The 18,947-nt window shown below is 36.5% G+C and overlaps 1 protein-coding gene across 3 annotated transcripts in view; it reads right to left on the minus strand.

Moving 5' to 3' along the window:
• TET1 (tet methylcytosine dioxygenase 1) overlaps positions 1-18,947 on the minus strand; it is a 138,834-nt gene that overhangs the window by 5,716 nt on the left and 114,171 nt on the right. For 2 of the 3 annotated variants that reach the window (XM_067025477.1, XM_059052653.2), the window contains 6 exons: positions 17,015-17,226; positions 12,263-12,413; positions 11,835-11,921; positions 7,704-7,793; positions 6,015-6,152; positions 3,940-4,288 (listed from right to left, as the gene is read on the minus strand). In XM_067025477.1, coding sequence (XP_066881578.1) covers positions 3,940-4,288; positions 6,015-6,152; positions 7,704-7,793; positions 11,835-11,921; positions 12,263-12,413; positions 17,015-17,226 — 1,027 coding nt within the window. The remainder of the gene's footprint in view (positions 1-3,939; positions 4,289-6,014; positions 6,153-7,703; positions 7,794-11,834; positions 11,922-12,262; positions 12,414-17,014; positions 17,227-18,947) is intronic. The other variant, XM_059052655.2, reaches the window with a different exon arrangement.

Here is an 18,947-nt window from a genome sequence, read left to right on the forward strand (position 1 = left end):
TGTCAGAACAGAAACTAAGGAAGTTATCAAAGACAATAGGGGTCATGACAAAAGAATCAGAAGCCACCTTGAAGTGTTTCTACTGATCCAAGACAGGAATTTGAATGAAAGCATATGAATTTGAAGATTTTTTTTTTTTTTTTTTGTGGTATGCGGGCCTCTCACTGTTGTGGCCTCTCCCGTTGCAGAGCACAGGCTCCGGACGCACAGGCTCAGCGGCCATGGCTCACGGGCCCAGCCGCTCCGTGGCATGCGGGATCTTCCCGGACCGGGGCATGAACCCGTGTCCCCTGTATTGGCAGGCAGATTCTCAACCACTGCGCCACCAGGGAAGCCCGAATTTGAAGATTTTTAAAGCATTTTCAAATATAGTGAAAAAGAAAATCTTCTTAATATGCATTGAAATATAAACTATGTTAAAAAAACATAAGTTCAAAATGATACTAAATTTTAAAAAAAAAAGAAAAACAACTGATCACACTGGAAGATGCTTGGGAACTAACTTGTATTGTTAACACTGGTGAATAAAGGCAAATAGCTAAGCATTTACTCTGATTTCTTTAATCACCCATACCTCAGAATTAACAAGTTATTACAAGGACAATTTCTTTTTAAAAGAAGATTAAAAACTTGGAAAAAGAATGACAAACTCCTAATGAAATAAAGAATATGTAATATGACCACAAGTGTTTCTAAAACCATTAGGTAGAAAGCTGTTAGGGAACTTTATAATCAGTGAATTAGGTTAACAACACCTGACCTAGTCTTTTCTCTTTCGGCTGTGTCATGCAGCATGTGGGATCTTAGTTCCCCTACCAGGGATTGAACCCGCACCACTTGCAGTGGAAGCGCTGAGTCTTAACCACTGGACCTCTGAGGAAGTCCCCTGACCTAGTCTTTTTTTTTTTTTTTTTTTTTTTTTTTTTTGTGGTACGCGGGCCTCTCACTGTTGTGGCCTCTCCCGTTGCGGAGCGCAGGCTCCGGACGCACAGGCTCAGCGGCCATGGCTCACGGGCCCAGCCGCTCCGCGGCACGTGGGATCTTCCCGGACCGGGGCACGAACCCGTATCCCCTGCATCGGCAGGCGGATTCTCAACCACTGCGCCACCAGGGAAGCCCTGACCTAGTCTTAACATCACAAAAAGACACACAAACACTATGTACTTCCTGATGTGAAGAAACAGTAGTATATAAATCACAGATATTGTTCTGGCCATAGTAATTTTTTTTTAAATTGAAGTTGAATTTGCCTCTATGGACAATGGTTTCTGCTACAATGAAAAATGAAAAAAATGAGGGAAAAGAGGAAAAGAAAGCTTTACATTAAAAAAAAAAGAGGTATAGGAGACATCAACTAAATATAATGTGTGACCTCGTTTGGATACTGATTTAAACAAACCAAATGTAAAAAACAAAAAATCAATTGGGAGACAAGTAGAGCAATTTGAACACTGATTGGTATTAAGGCGTTATTTGATTTTTGTTTGTCTTAGGTATTGTGGGTATAAAGATTCCTTCTCTTTTAGTGACACATAAAAGATGATTCATTGGGTAAGATATGACTTCTACAATTTGTTACCAAAAAAAAAAACAACAACAAAAAACTGCACAAGTCATATCTTTATATTTTCATACCCATGTGGCCTGGGTAATGGTATAGATGACATAGAATGGCTATGTATTGAAAAACTTTTAAACTAGGAGCCTATGAGGGAAGTGGAATTCATTATGTAATTCACTCACTTTGTACATTTTTAAAAATTTCCATTTAAGGAAAAAAACCTCAACTCTATAACCTTCACTCCATCAGTTGACCCCCTTTACAACCAACATGCATGTCTTCCATTTCTCTCCCATTTCCCTATAAACCTACTTCCTTCATTCTCACCACTGTTCTGCAGACTCTGCCCTAGCAGTTGTCTTCAAATGTAATGATAAAATCTCTGTTGTCCTCTCACTTGCCACAGGAGCAGCATTTGACAGGGCTGTTCACTCCTCTCTGTGGTTTCACGTCCTACCACACCACACCTTCCCAGTCTAAGTCTCTCTTGCTGGTTCGTCCACATCTCTGAAACCTCTACAAATTGAAAATTCCCAGGATTTGTCCTCCATCAAATTTATTTTTCACCTCCTTCTCTGTGATTTCATTCACACTCAAGGTTCCAAATACCATCTCTATCCAGTTGACCTCTTAAATTTTATCTCTAGTCTGATCCTGTTCTCTGAATTACACTCTTATTCAAGTGCTTACTTAACATCTAGACTTGAATGTCTACAGGTGTCTCGAACTTTTACCATGTCCAAAAGTGGGCCTCTGATTTCCCTCATTATCTTGCCAAATCTGTTCTTCTCCCTCCTTTCCTCATGATAGTTGGTGGTTTAACCATCCTTCCAGTTTCTTCCAGCCAATACATCAGGGTAAATCTTGACACTTTTTTTGGTCCACACTCCAGACTTAAATCTATCAGAAATCCCCAGGACTTCCCTGGTGGCGTAGTGGTTAAGAATCCACCTGCCAATGCAGGGGACACGGCATCGATCCCTGGTTCAGGAAGATCCCACATGCTATGGAGCAATGAAGCCCGTGTACCACAACTACCGAACCTGCACTGTAGAGCCTGCAAGCCACAACTGCTGAGCCCGCGTGCCACAACTACTGAAGCCCATGTGCCTAGAGCCTGTGCTCCGCAACGAGAAGCCACCAGAGTGAGAAGCACACTCACTGCATCGAAGAGTAGCCCCCACTCCCTGCAACTAGAGAGAGCCTGTGCATAGAAACGAAGACCCAATGCAGCCAAAAATAAATAAATAAAATACAGTAATTTTTTTAAAAAGAAAATAAATCCCATTGACTCTACCTTAAAAACATCCAGAATCAGACATTTCTCCTGTCCTCCTCACTAGCCACTCTGGTCCAATCTCCATCATGTCTTTCTTGAGTTGTCAGGATAGCCTGTTTACGATCACCCTACTATTCTATTCTCTATCCCACTTGACTCTAGTTTCAATCCAGTAACTGGGATGTTAGGTTTGAGTCAGATCATAGCCCTTCTCTATTTCTCACTCAAATATAGGCCAAAGTCTTGACAGCAATCTACAAAGCCCAAGATGAATTGCTCAGATGCCCCTCTTACCTCTCTGACCTCACATCCTACAATTCTCCCCATTTCACACTGTGCTCCAACCATACTGGCCTCTTCGCTTACATCAAGTATTCAAGGTAAATTCCTGTCTCCTGAACTTTGCACTTGCCACTTCTTCTACCTGGAATGCTATTTCTCCAAATAAAAACATTGCTGCTCCTCATTTCCTTTAGGACTTTACTCAAATGCCTCATTCTCAGTGAATCCTTTTTTGACAACCCTATTCAAATGGAATTCTTTCACAGCACTATGTCCTCTCTTATTCACTGCTACATTTCCGATACCTAGAACAGTTCAAAGTAGTGCCCAGTAATATTTGTTGAATGGACTACTTAAACTGATGCTACAGCTAATGAAGAAAAAAACAAAAAGCTGATGAAGTAAGACTTCAAGGAAGTGATGTCATTTTATGTATGCTGAGAAGGGGCTTTGCTTCAAAATAGCTGGGGAACAAACAATAAGAACATGTTTCGTTTTTGCTTAAAAATTAAAAAAAGAATATAAATAGAGAAAAAAATACCAAGAAATACTGATGGGTCACCTTTTTGTTGGCTTTTAATTTTGCCAAGTACGTAGAAATATATTCACTGTCTTAGTTTAAACTCTAAACAAACTATATAAAAATAATTAGCTAACTTGATTGGTAGATATCTGATCTAAAGTTTTTCTTTTCATAATGCCTCACTCCTAAGAGAGTGGCAAAGATAAAAAAGAAAAATAAGATGCAAAGACAAGTGCAAACCAAACTGCCAGTGAAAGCTGTGCACAGAAAATTAGCAGGCACAATAAGCCTTACCTAAAAGTGACAGCGATGAAGCCTTACTGTTGTTTGTCATTGAATTATTCTTCCGCTTGATTCGAGGAATAAATTTCTTTTCCACAGCCCTTATTTTATGTGCGAGAACCTCTGTCATCATCGCTGCTCTCTTCTTCCCAGAACGAGGAACTGGCTGAGTAAATCGTGTTCTTTTTCTGCGGTGGGGTGCGAGGACCATGATGGCCCCAGATTTGATCTTGGCTTCCATTCCGTCCCTTGAGCCAAACTCATCTGTGTCTGAAAGTTTATAAAGAGGAAGTACATGCAGCTGCTCATCTTGAGGAATAACACCAAATGAGCGGTTATCTTCTCGTGTTAAAGTGCAGACCTGATAGGAAGAAAACATGAAATGGGAACTAGAGATGCTGCACATTCATAATAGTTATTCCTACCTTCTTATTGTTGCCATTGTGAAAGGGAACTGTTTTCAGTTGGTTACTGCTGGTATATTCATTCATTTTGGAAAAATATTTTATATTATCAAGCCACTCAATGCTTTTCAATTTGAATAACATATCAACTGTTTGTAAGCAGACCAGTATAATGTTGAGTTGATTTTGTAAGTACATATTATACATGTTTATGCATTTTATAATATTTTAAATCGCCTTCTTTGTTACATTCCATCTTATTTCATTGCCTAAGTTAAGGAATAGTCACTGAATTGTTCACTACCTTCATATTAAATTTAACTAATAAAAAGATATTACTTTAGCTTATAAATCACACTATTTCTTAATATTTAAATAATGTGGACTTCCCTGGTGGCACAGTGGTTAAGTATCCACCTGCCAATGCAGGGGACACGGGTTCGAGCCCTGGTCTGGGAAGGTTCCACATGCTGTGGAGCAACTAAGCCCGTGTGCCACAACTACTGATCCCACGTGCCACAACTACTGAAGCCTGTGCGCCTAGAGCCCGTGCTCCACAACAAGAGAAGCCACCGCAATGAGAAGCCTGCACACCACAACGAAAAGAAGCCCCCGCTTGACTCAAGTAGAGAAAGCCCTTGTGCAGCAACAAAGACCCAACACAGCCAAAAATAAATAAATAAATAAATAATTTTAAAAAAGAAAAAAACATGAGAAGAGGAACTAAAATTTAGTTTGACTCTGAACCTAATCCAACCTGATCAGTAATATTCTCTAATGAAGCAACTCACATAAAATGTACTAGCCAAGCATGATGTTGAATCACCTTTGGCTAAGATTCATCTGGATGGACTTATAAAATTTCAGAATTTGGAAATAACATTGGTCTCAGAGACCATAGTCAACATCAGTGAAAAGGTGTGATAGGCAAAAAGTTGTTTTGGCTCCTTAATCTGTTACTGATAGACCTCACTGAGCAAATAAGGAAGGAAGGCTGCCTTTTGAAACAGACTCTACATTCCAATCAAAATGTAATAATCATAGCTATGTCTTTTAAGAGGCCAAAATGATGTAGTGCAGAAATAGAGGCAATCACTCTCTATTAATCTGTTTTACTAGGTAAGAAGATAACTACTTGAAGCGAACTCATTTCCCTTATGAAAGGACTATTCCATGATTTTTCCTGAGGTCTTCTCCTTAATTTAAGATTATCTTGATTGACTTCTTGCTATGGGCATGTGATTCTTTTCATGGCTATAAACATAGTGTGCACATATATGTGCAAATATTTCTTCTAAATATCTCTACATACTAGCACTAAGAACCAATATTAATAAAAAGGATGGTAAATTTGGCACGACTCCCTCACAAAAAACCTGAAGTACAGATGGCAAGAAACATTAAGTTGCTTAACTTCCTACCTACCAGTGTGATAGCACAGAATGGTTGCTTTGAATAATCATGTAGTTCTACATCCCAACAAACCTACTACAATTAAATGTATAATTCAAGACTTTCAACAAAGTATTCCAGGCTGGTTCTGTAACTTTTGGGGAGCACTATCAATATATACTATGTGGAACAGACATAAAATAGGATTTGTCACAATAATCATCCTTAAGGACCTCAGCTTGAGCATACAGTGATGGAGCCTTTAGAATCAAAAGCCACCCAGGTACATACCACCGTGCTCCCATTATTCATGTTGTGAATGTCCCTGTGGGGGTGGGCACAGAAGTCTAGGCAAGCAGTGACCCCAGAGAAAGGACGACCTTCTTTCTTGCCAAGCCGACATTCTTGAGCAACGTGTTCAAGCGCCACCTGAAAAATAATGTATGACCCATGGTTTTAAGAGATAGAAAGAATCACCTTCAATAAAGAGTAAAACTCACTTTCTAATAAAGTTTATGAGTTAATTACACTTTATAATTTCAGAGATATCTGACACTACAGTATATTATTTTAGTGATTGTCTAGTAATATTCAGGGTAAACAATTCGAGACTATGTGGATTAAAATGGCAATCACTGAAGGCAAGGTGAGGGCATTAATACCTGGTGGTGGTGGATAAACAAGAACAGTAGCCTGAAATATTTCATTAGGAAGAAAGAATAATACAGTGCTTTGATCATGTATCCAGTTTTCAATGTCTATAAAAAGTAATGTACATATATATTCATGAACCAGTATAGAAAGTAAATTAATAACTTTTTAAAATGAAAGGTTGGAATTTAACAGAGAGCTTGTTATTCATGATAATACAAATAAATATTTTAATTTTTATTAAATATTTTTAAAATATAGACTTCTGGTTATGTTTCTGTTTTTGTTTTTGGTTGCGCCACTCTGCTTGCAGGATCTTAGCTCACCAACCAGGGACTGAACCAAGGCCCTCGGCAGTGACAGTGCAGAGTCCTAACCACTGGAGTGCCAGGGAATTCCCTGATTATGGTTTTTTGTTTTTTTTTTTTTTTTTTTTTTTTTTTTGGTACGCGGGCCTCTCACTGTTGTGGCCTCTCCCGTTGCGGAGCACAGGCTCCGGACGCGCAGGCTCAGCAGCCATGGCTCACGGGCCCAGCAGCTCCATGGCATGTGGGATCTTCCCGGACCGAGGCACGAATCCGTGTCCCTTGCATCAGCAGGCGGATTCTCAACCACTGCGCCACCAGGGAAGCCCGCTGATTATGTTTAAAATTAGGTATTTTACACACTTATTTTCTCCTTTCTCTGATATATGATTTGCAATTATTTTCTCCCAATCTGTGGTTGTCTTTTCATTTTCTTTTTTAAAACAATGTGTTCCCCCAACTCAGTTTTATTGAGGTATTCCTGACATACAACATATGTAAGATTAAGGTGTGCAATGTGATGATTAGATACATGTATGTATTACAAAATGATTACCACAATAAGGTTAGTGAACACTGCAATCTGTTCACATAATTAAGATTATTTGGTGTGTAGAAGTAACATTTAGGATGTCTTTAAAACATTTAAGTATATAATACAGTATTGTTCATTACAGCCACCAAGTTGTGCACCAGATCCCCAGGTTGTATTTATCTTATAGGTGAGAGTTTGTACCCCTTGACTAACATCTCCCCATCTCTACCACTTCCCAATTACTTTCTTGATGATGGATTTCTGCTTTTATAAGTTTTATTCCTAGAAACAATCATAACTTTGTCACTCTGGAGATTTAATTCAATTTCCATAATAGACTTTTTTTAAAACACTAGACAATGTTTTAAGCTGTCTGATAAAAGATCTACATTAAGTTCAGATTTGAAAAAATTTTCTATTAACAATGACACTGTTTAGATATAAATTTCAACCATGTTTAAAAGTACTGTATAAGGAACCAAAACATACCTGGTTTTGGTAAGCAACTGGAGCATACTGCTTATAAATTGGAGCTAATTCTGTAGCCAAACTCTGTAAATTATCTTCAAGGTTTTTTTCCTATAGGAAGAGACAGTCCATAAAAGTTGTTTCATAATAACATGTAAGATGACTGATGAGTTTATTATATAACATATGAAAATGAATTATACATCATTGCTGATGTGTGGCTGATGCACGGTTCACACTTACCCAGATAAAAGAGCTACCATAGAAAATGACATGGATTGTTTTCATAAAATCTAAACTATTAGTCATTGTTATGCTTGAATTTAGTCTTTTGAAATTAAAAGTCTATGTTATCAGCTAATGAGAAATCTAACTGGTGTTAGAGGTAAGTTGCAAAACTGCTCATGTTGTTAAAAACAAGAACCATATTTCATATTTATTCAATAGTACAGGGCACTTGAAGGAAATCAAGACAATTTTCCTGCTAACAAGTGGAGACTTGGAAGAATTCTGACAGTGAAACAAGTTTCTATAACAGAGATGGGAGAGCAACACACATAAGGCACATACTGTGTTATCAGATCCTGTGTTAAGTGCTTGAAATGTAATAAGTAGGCAATGGGCTGTCTAAAACCAGTGTTTTCTTTTCTACACAGGAATGGCTATAAATTGAGGAAGATTTGATAAAACTGTGGAGAAGCCTTAACATCATTTCAAGATTCTAGATTCTAATGACAGTAGAAACATGTAAGATTTTTTCAAAGGAAAACCATCATGACAAGAATATTAAAAATGTCACTGATGACAGCATGAGGTTCAAAGGAGAGAAAGGAGGCTTTGGCAACAATAGTTGGAAAACCATTGTGGTAGTTTTTCAGAGATGATTATATCCTAAATCAAATCAGAGACTTGATAAATGATCAATCACATCTAAGGAAGACAAGTGATGGAGAACTGACAGTAAGGATGAATGAAGGACTTAAGAAGGTTTGAAGGCTTCTGCCTCATTTGAGATTTGGTAGATGCCTAGAACTCAGGAAGGAAGCCTTTGTGTGGACCAGTTCACCTCTGGTATGAAGCAGACTATTATAAAAACCAAAGCCAATGTAGACATAGGAAGTTAATTCTAGAGTGCTTTTTAACAAGCCTCAGTCTTGGCAACTGCAAAGCATCAGTGATAAACCTTTTGGTTTCCTACTCATTTATGTTGGTGCTTTCATTGAAAAGGATATTCATGTATATAGGGTCTATATCTAGATTGCTCTGTTCCATTCATCTGTCTAATTATGTATATGTTACTCAGTGTAGATTAATAAATATAGTTAGGGAGGTCAGACCCCTACTTGAAAAACACTTCCTAGCTATACTCACACATTAATTATAAATTTGAGGAAAACTTAGGAATTATTATTTAAATGCCTATTAAAAAGACTATTATATTTTATAACACTTGAAATATTGGGTGGGGTAATTGTGTTTTACTGCTCATAGAATATTAAGAATCATTCAGTGTCACAAGTTAGACTGGGCAATTTGTCATCTTATGGAATATCTCATTTATTATGTGGAAATGAAATAAAGTAGGCAAATAGAAGCTAATTAAATGGAACTTAAATAGATGATTATTAGTATCATTTTTGAATGTAGGTTCTTTATTCACATTGTAAAAATCCTGACTTACTAATGGTTTCATTAGAATGAATGAGTATGTCGGGTAGAGATTTCTTATCAGATCTTTACCTAATGGGGCTCACACCTCCCTCTCTCTGCCCTTCTCACCCTGTACTTCATCTCTAGGACCATCTTCTCCACATCAATGCCTACAATTACCACCTGGACCACAGACCATCCCTTGAGCTTCAGGTTCTTATTAATGACCTGACAGCCTTACTTGGATTTCTCTTAGGAATCTCCAAGCCAATGCATCCAAACCGAATTCATAATATGCCTTCTATAAACCTGGTCCTGTTTCAGCATATCCTATGTCAAGGAATAGTACCTAATTAAAAAAAAAAAAATCTTTCCAGAACAACCACTGCTTATCATTTCTTCTGTCACAGCCATATTCTAAGTCACTACTATTCCTTCCCTGGACTGTTCTCATAGCTAGCCCATCTTGCTATACCAACTTTTGGCCAACTCCAATCCACAGAGCAGCCAGAGAGATCCCTTTTTAAAAAGAAAAGTTTAATTATATCACTCTCTGCCTTAAAAGTCTTCAATGATCTTCCACAATTCTTTTTTTTTTTTTTTTTTTTTTTTTTTTTGGTATGCGGGCGTCTCACTGTTGTGGCCTCTCCCGCTGCGGAGCACAGGCTCCGGACGCGCATGCTCAGCGGCCATGGCTCACGGACCCAGCCGCTCCGCGGCATGTGGGATCTTCGCGGACCAGGGCAGGAACCCGTGTCCCCTGCATTGGCAGGCGGACTCTTAACCACTGCACCACCAGGGAAGCCCCTTCCACAATTCTCGACATGGTTTACAAGGTCGCTTTATGCACCTCACTTTCCCTTGCCTGCTGCGCTTCACTGGCCTTTTGTCAGTTCCTGGAAAGAGGAATGCTTCTTCCTGTATTATAAACACTACATAAACGTTACTCATTGTTAATAATAACCATAAGCGAAAACTGATCTTACATTCAGTATATAACAGAGTTATTTGTTATAGAATAAAAATTCAACAGTCATGTCAATATAAATAATATATTTGTATACTAAGAGCTTTATAAGATACTTATTTGGAAAAACAACTGGTTAATTTTAAGGGAGAATTCATATCTCATTATCAAGTGTTCTGACCTTTGAACATGGTACCTTCTCATTATCAGGTATTTTATATGTCCTTTTAGTAATTTTTATAGTTTTCTCCCTAAAGTTCTGATAAACTTCTTGTTAGATTTCTTCTAAGGTACTTTATCTGCAAAAGATAGTTCTCTGTCTAGAGTCATTTCCTTCTTTTATTACAGTAAATGGGAACTCTAGAAAAAGCAAATAATTTTGACTGCCTCTTTAAAGGGATTATTTATTTATTCTGAGCTTTCCTTTTATGTTATATTCCTTGTATTACAGATATAATTAGATTAATTCTTGTTGTTTTATCTATTCCTATTTATCCTGTATCCTAATGATTTTTTAAAATAAATTTTTTATGTATGTATGTATGTATGTATGTATGTATTGGCTGCATCGGGACTTCCTTGATGCGCACGGGCTTTCTCTAGTTGCGGCGCGCAGGCTTCTCACTGCGGTGGCTTCTCTGTGCAGAGCACGCGCTCTAGGCGCGCAGGCTTTAGTAGTTGTGGCGCACGGTCTCAGTAGTTGTGGCTCGTGGGCTCTAGAGCACAGGCTCAGTCAGTAGTTGTGGCGCAACGGCTTAGTTGCCCCGCGGCATGTGGGATCTTCCTGGACCAGGGCTTGAACCCACGTCTCCTGCATTGGCAGGCGGATTCTTAACCACTGTGCCATCAGGGAAGCCCCTAATGATTTTTTAAACTAACTTTGCTGACTGATGAATGGATTTTTTTCCACCACTAGTTCAAATGTTATAAATTCTACTCGTATTCATCTAAAAAATTTTTAAACATACACTTCTCAAATATGTTTTTCTGACAATATCTAGAGCAGTGTTTTCCAAGCTGTGGGTCATGACTCTTTAGTGGGCCATGAAATCAGTTTAGAAGGTCAAAACTAGCATTTGAAAGAGAAATGAAATTTCATAAAAAATATTTTACTGAATCATAGTGATCCTCAGCAGTAACTACATAGGATATATTAACTTTTTAATATCTAAATATTATCTTTGTTACATATAATAAGGTGAAGTATTGTTTTGTGATAGTTTTATTTATTTACTTGAATATATATATGTCTGTATAGTTGTTTGTAATATAAAATTTTTTTTACTCGTGGTCACAGCACAAAGTTTGAAAAACACTGATCTTGGAGTTAATCAGTATTTAAATCCTCCCAACTCCAAACAAAGCATAAAACATTACCACACTTAGTTTATATAGGTGCCCCACCCCCTCCCACTACCTACCCACCCCTGATTTGATAAGAGTATTGAATTATACTTATTGTTATTTCAATTAAAAAATGTAAGTACTCAACTTATTTAAACTTAACAGTAAGGTTGACTAATTTCTTTGCTCACCATGGCCTCGTGTTCCGGACAGATTGGTTCCGGTTTCATATATCTTCTTTCTGGATTACGTCCTTTAGTAATTCTTTCATAGTAGTGCTGTGGGTAGTAAACTTACTGAGTCTTTGAAACGTTGGCAAATAGCTTTATTTATTCTTCCTACTTTGGCTGGGTATAAAATTCTAGATTTTTTTTTAACAGTGATTCTCTTTGGGGTTAGGGGAGAAGAAGGAGGGAGCCAGGGACAATTGGAATTTGGGTTGATAGTTAAAGACTTTACCTACATTATTTAGAATTTTAAACTATTTTCATATATATATACATATAGTTACTATTTTGTCACTACTTGTTAATATTTAATTTTTTTACGATTAAAATTTTTTTTAAAGGAATGTACTTATATATTCATTGTGCAATTCATAAGTAAAAAGGACACTTACGTGTAAGGGAGAACTTGGATCAATTCTAAATCTTCTAGGACTTGGGCTTCTACCAAATTTGCAGCCATTGAAATACATACTCCAAGAACAGCCAAAAGAGAAGGAAGCTCCGCAAGTCTCTGGATCAATTCCTTGACATGTACAGGTACGACTGTAAGATGGTAATTGCAAGGGAATGAACTGATAAAGTAGGACAACACCTCAAATAGAACATTTCAGGTTCATATAACTATAGAAGTATAGATGGATAATGAAATGATTTTAACACATCTATTTTATTACTTATTTAAAGTAGTGTTATGTTAACAACACAAGGCTAACTGTACTTGAATATAACTAAATCTTCAATTGAAATGTTTGTTCAAGATTGTAAATCCAAATAAAAGGCAACAAACTATACAGATCTGATATATCCATTGTTTGATTTGGAGATGTCCCAGGAAGGGAAATAAAGGGACTGGATTTTAATCCTAGATTGGTTTCCTGTCAGAAGTGAAAATTAAAGCATCTCATCATCTCTTTGGATTTCATCCTTCCTTTGTAAAATGACATTGATATACTCCTGTGAGGACTGATTAAGGATAATATGTGTTGTATGTGAAATCACTTTGTCAATTTTAAAGAACGCCTTTATAAATGTCATGAGAATAAATTGAGGAGGAAGCTCGTTTTGTTCAGTGACTGAGTAATTTTATAACTTTGGGGGCATTTCTGAAACTCCCAAACGACTCTATACTAAGGATGACAATGATAAGAACATACATACAAAGATGTGAAACCAAAGAAGGAATGTACACCCTTGTGGTTCCTATTTGCATAATGCTTGAAACTTCTAATAGTATGGAATTAGTACTTATATGACTTAAAAATACAAACAGGGACTTCTCTGGTGGCGCAGTGGTTAAGAATCCACCTGCCAATGCAGGGGACACGGGTTCAATCCCTGATCCGGCAAGATCCCACATGCCGTGAAGCAACTAAGCCCGTGCGCCACAACTACTGAGCCTGCACTCTAGAGGCTGTGAGCCACAAGTACTGAGCCCACATGTCGCAACTACTAAAGCCCGTGAGCCTAGAGCCCATGCTCCACAACAAGAGAAGCCACCGCAATGAGAAGCCCGTGCACTGCAATGAAAAGTAGCCCCTGCTCGCCACAACTAGAGAAAGCCCACACGCAGCAATGAAGACCCAGTGCAGACAAAAATAAATAAATAAATAAATAAAATAAAATTACTTAAATTAAAAAAATACAATTAAAAAAACACATTTTTACAAAACAGTGAGTAAAAAGAATACAGAAATTTAGAGATCAAAACTGTTAAGTATTTTTGGACTCCCCTGGTGGTCCAGTGGTAAAGAATCTGCCTTACAATGCAGGGGATGTGGGTTTGATTCCTGGCTGGGGAATTAAGATCCCACATGCTGCGGGGCAGCTAAGCCCGAGTGCCACAACTACTGAGCTCACGCACCTCAACTGGGGCCGGCGTGCCACAAACTACAGAGCCCACGTGCTCTGGAACCTGCGCACCACAACTACAGAAGAGAAGATCTGCACGCCACAACTAGAGAGAAGCCCGAGAACCACAAGGAAGAGCCCGCGCCGCACAACGACAGATCCCGCGTGCTGCAATACATGACACAGCCAAAAATAAATAAAATCTTAAAAAAAAAAAAAAAAAAAAACTATTTAAGTATTTTTAGTTGTGAAAGTCAGGAAAATGCCTGATATATCTGAATATAAAAAGGATCATTTAAGACACTATGAAGGAAAATAAGGAAGGAGGAATAGTTCTAATATTCTAACTTCCACTAAGATGGAATATATGCTTTTAAAGGGGCAAAAGATTACAATAACTTGAAAAGGAAGAAAACCAGGATATAAATAGGATCAAAGAAGGTAAATTTGAACTTGCAGAATTTCAAAGAAGTTGCCAAACAAGTAGAAAAATGTAGTTATCTCAACTGTGAGACCTAAAAGTTTCTATTAAACAGTCAACATCACCAAATAGACTTAAAATAGCTCCTAATATTATGGCCTGCCAATAATTCCTGAATTGAATTAAATCAGGAAGAAACAATCCTACAATCCAAAACTGAGCAACAGTCTACAAAATTAGCCTATCCTTTTCAAAAAGGAAATGCCATGAAACACAAAAAAAGACTGAGATAAAAGGATTAAGAGACCCAAAAGGAAAACAACTCAATCCATCAAATCATGGGTAGGGGAAAATTAGTATGAAGTAACACTGTAGAATAGATGATATCTGAATTACAGAATAGCATTTTATCTAAGTGAAACTTCCTGGTTTTGATAATTGTACTGGCGTTAAGTAAGAGAATGTCCTCATTCTTAGAAAACACCCTCTGATGTATTATTTAGGGGGAAAAGTCATAAAGTTTGCAACTAGTTCACAAGTTATTCCGAAAGAAAGTACAGAAAATCAATAATGATAATAACATGTAAGCTTGTGTGTATGTGTGACCATGTGTATAAGTGTAAATGTAACAAACCGTTAACATGTGTGGAATCTAGGTAAGGGGTATATAAGAGTTCACTGAAATATCCTTGCATCATTTCTGTAAATATATAATTTTTAAAAAGCAACAGGCTGGATCTACATTGAGTGAAATAGAATAAAACTATGAATTCGTGAGAAAAATAAGTTTATATGTATATCATTTAGATCTGTTTCTCTATACAAGAGGTATTATTATTATTGTGAATCCACATAACAAAATAGAGACATTAAAAATGATGTATACAACTAATATGTATAAAATAGATAAGTAATAAGAAATTGCTGTATAAAAAACAAATAAAATAAAATTCAAAAAATAAATGATGCATACATACTTGGGATTAGGAAGATTAATAAAAATATAATGAAATGATTTTAAACATAAAGGAATGTTCTGGAAAGTACACAAATAATCTTGTGTGGAGGTTAAAGAGCGAATGATATATATTTTGTTTATAATTTGTATAATGACATTTCTTTTAAAAAAGAAAGAACTTTATGAGGAAAACTACACAAAACACTCTTGAAGAACATAAAAGTAAACTTTAACAAATGGAAAGAAAAATCATATTATGGGACTGGAAGATTCAATATCATAACAATGTCAGTTTATTCTAATTTAATTTAATGCAATCCCATTAAAAATACCATTAGATTTATCTTAAAACTAGACAAATTGATTATAAAGTTCATTTGGAAGCTCAAACATAAAATAACAAAGAAAGCCTTGAAAAAGAGCAAGGATAGTGAGCTAGCCTTACCAAATATTAAAACATAATGCCTCTATAACTTAAAAAATGCGGTACTAGTATGTGAAAAAACCAGTGATACAGAATTCATATAAAAGAGAGGACTCCATTATATACAGTTTTTGTATAAGGTAGTATTTCAAATCAAGGGGAAAAGAGGTACTCTTTACTAAGTAGTATTGGGATAAATGGAAAAAAGAATAGAAATGGATCTCCTCTTCCCACTTCTGTCCAGCATAAATTTGAAATGCATCAGAGATTTACGTTTTAAAAATTTCCAATTTCAACAATAAAAGAAAACATGGGTGAATTATTCTATAACTCATGTGAGAGAAAAATGTTCTTAAATACCAGTCAAAATTCAGACACAATAAGGGGAACGATAGATACAATAAATTACATTAAAAAGAAAACTTGTGCAAAAGGTGACATAGCAGAAGTAAAAAGAGAAATATCAAAGTGGCAAAGCATTTAGAAATTAAATCACAAAGGGAGAGAAAAAATGAACACTCCTTTTGAAATAGGGGGTAGAATAATTAACAGATGGCTGACCATAAAAAAGGACAAAATAATGCCATTTGTAGCAACATGGATATAACTAGAGATTATCATACTAAGTGAAGTAAGACAAAAAGAGAAAGACAAATACCATATGATATCACTTACATATGGAATCTAAAATACGACACAAATGAATAAACCTACAAAACAAAAACAGCCTCACAAATATAGAAAACAGACTTGTGGTTGCCAAGGGGTGGGGGAGGGAAGAACTGGGAGTTTGGGATTCGCAGACGCAAACTGTTTATGATGTAGGATAGATAAACAACAAGGTCCTCCTGCATAGCACAGGGAACTATATTCAATATCCTGTGATAAACCATAAATGGAAATGAATATGTATATATATATACATATATATATAACTGAGTCACTTTGCTGTACAGCAGAAATTAAACACAACACTGTAACTCAATTATACTTCAACAAAATTAAAAAAATAAAAAACAAACAAATGGCAAATGCTCTTAACCATATGAAAAAATACTCTTATTCATAATATGAAAAATTCAAATCAACGTAAACTGATGACATTTATCCCCTATTGGGCAAAAACTCAAGTTTGACAACATTGGAAAACTGTAGAAAAACAGATATTCTCTTACAGTGCTATAGGAAATGCAAAATTGTACAATTCCTTATGGAGGAGCTGTTCCTTTATAGAAAAATCTCTCTCCTCCAGACTCCAGCGGTGAGAAGGATCAGGTACCAAAGAGAGAAGCAAGAAAAGAATATTCTAAAGGAGAATATCCTAAAATGGTCTTAACCCACTATGAAACCAAGTCTCTCTTTAAAGAAATGTTCACTCTTTAGTTGCACAATACCTAAAATTCTGTTCTCCCATATAACATATGTAGCTGGTAGTTAATTTAACATGATATAGTAGACTGAATGGCAAAACAGTACAAAACAGATTTGATTACTTTTCATTGAGAGTGCATCTTCGGTCTGTGGGATGACCATTGTATGACTTTAGACTTTCCGTAAGCTGCGAGTACAATTTGTCAGCCATTGGAAGAGGGATGCCGTCCCATACCATGATGAGCACCACCATCACAGCTGTTGGACAGTGGTGGCCTGCACGCTGTCGAACGAGACAAAGAACTTTCTCTTCATCGCTGCTTCTTCTTAAAACCTGCCAAAGCAGAATGCATACATTTATGGAAAACAAGAAACCTAATGTCAAATGCAGTGGATATTGTTTTTAAAGCTCTGCATCATTACATTCTAGTTTTTTAAAAAATTACTATTTCTTAAAGGGTTGAAGCCTATAAGACCTTCAGGTGTTAGACTAGCTGCCTCCATACAACTCATCACAGGGTATCCAAGGTTACCTGACTAACAAACAACAGGCAGAAATCTGCGGAAACAGTCTGTGTTTTATCTCACTGTTGATACAGTATTGCAAAACAGACAACAGAGGATCCCATGGAAAAGAGCCTAATTAACTCATCTGCTCTTCCATAATTGCCACAACAGGACAAATCTAGCTAGATAGAAATAACCTAGTACTCCCAGCATTAAAAATAAACTCTGAGCACTGTATTTAGCATCTGAGGAAAGTTATTGATGTTTTTCTTGGGCAAATGGTTTTGCCATATAGAATAACTAATACATAAAGCAATACTCCTGCAATTCCTGTGATTTTTTCCATGCTATCACAGGGATTTATCATACCCATCTTATCATAAGATTAAGGTGGTCTACCTGACATGGAGAATGTAAATTACAACAATTCATTTTGAATATTTATCCTTTTATCTTACACTGCATCATAACCATGAGTTGCTAAAAAAGGATTCCTAAGTATTTAAAATACTGCCCAGTGGTCCTAGTGTTTATCCTAGTGTTTATTTTCTAAAATTACATTAAAATATTGACATCATGTAAAACCATCCAACTAGGTTTAAAAGTCCCTCCATATATCACAAATTTACAGCGAGACTGATCACATTAATCAGTACATAATCAGTAAATGATGAAACTGCCCACCCCTGTGACGAGAATGGAGCACCCAACAGCATAATTAATATTCCATTTTTTGTTGCTATAATATTATAAAAACTTGAGATGAAACTTCTTAAGATGTTAGTTACCCAATATCACTTTCTTCTGTCACTCCAGATGGTTAACAATCATTGCTACCAAGGCATCCCTTGAGTAGAGTTGGCTTTAGGACCTTCCCCCTAAACACAATTACGTATATTAAAATTTTTTTCTATATTTATATGTCCTTTAACAGCCAAATAAGAATACATTTGCTTTCAAATAAGCTCAAACGCAAAATGATATATTGTATCAAACAAAATTACACCAGATAATCTTCATGTTGTCAAACCAACAAAGTTATAGTGATCCACTCTTTGTGTGGGAAATGCTCAAATGCTATGTATTCATCGTATTTGTGCCTTTGCCAGATCTTTCATATTTCCTTCAGTGAATAATGGAAAATTAAACATAATGAGTCTTTAAATTCAGATACAGGTTTAATAAGCTGCTTAAGTATTGTTATGGTATGGATATTTATGTCCACCCCCAATTCATAAAATAAATCCTAAATCCCAACAATGGTATTAATAGGTGGGGCCTTTGGGAGGTGATTAGGTCATGAGGGGGAAGCTCTCATGAGTTGGATTAGTGTTCTCATAAAAGAGACCCCACAGAGCTATGCAGTCCCTTTTACCACGTGAAGACACAAAGAAAGGAGAGACCAACAATCTTGCTGGCACCCTGATCTTCAAGTTCCAAACCCCAGAACTGTGAGATATAAATTTCTGTTGTTTATAAGGCACCCAGTCTGATATTTTCTCATAGCAGTCTAAAAGAAGTAAGACAAGTATTAAACCTGTATAAGAC

Source organism: Kogia breviceps, chromosome 2 (assembly GCF_026419965.1).
Source record: "Kogia breviceps isolate mKogBre1 chromosome 2, mKogBre1 haplotype 1, whole genome shotgun sequence".
Taxonomy (NCBI): domain Eukaryota; kingdom Metazoa; phylum Chordata; class Mammalia; order Artiodactyla; family Physeteridae; genus Kogia; species Kogia breviceps.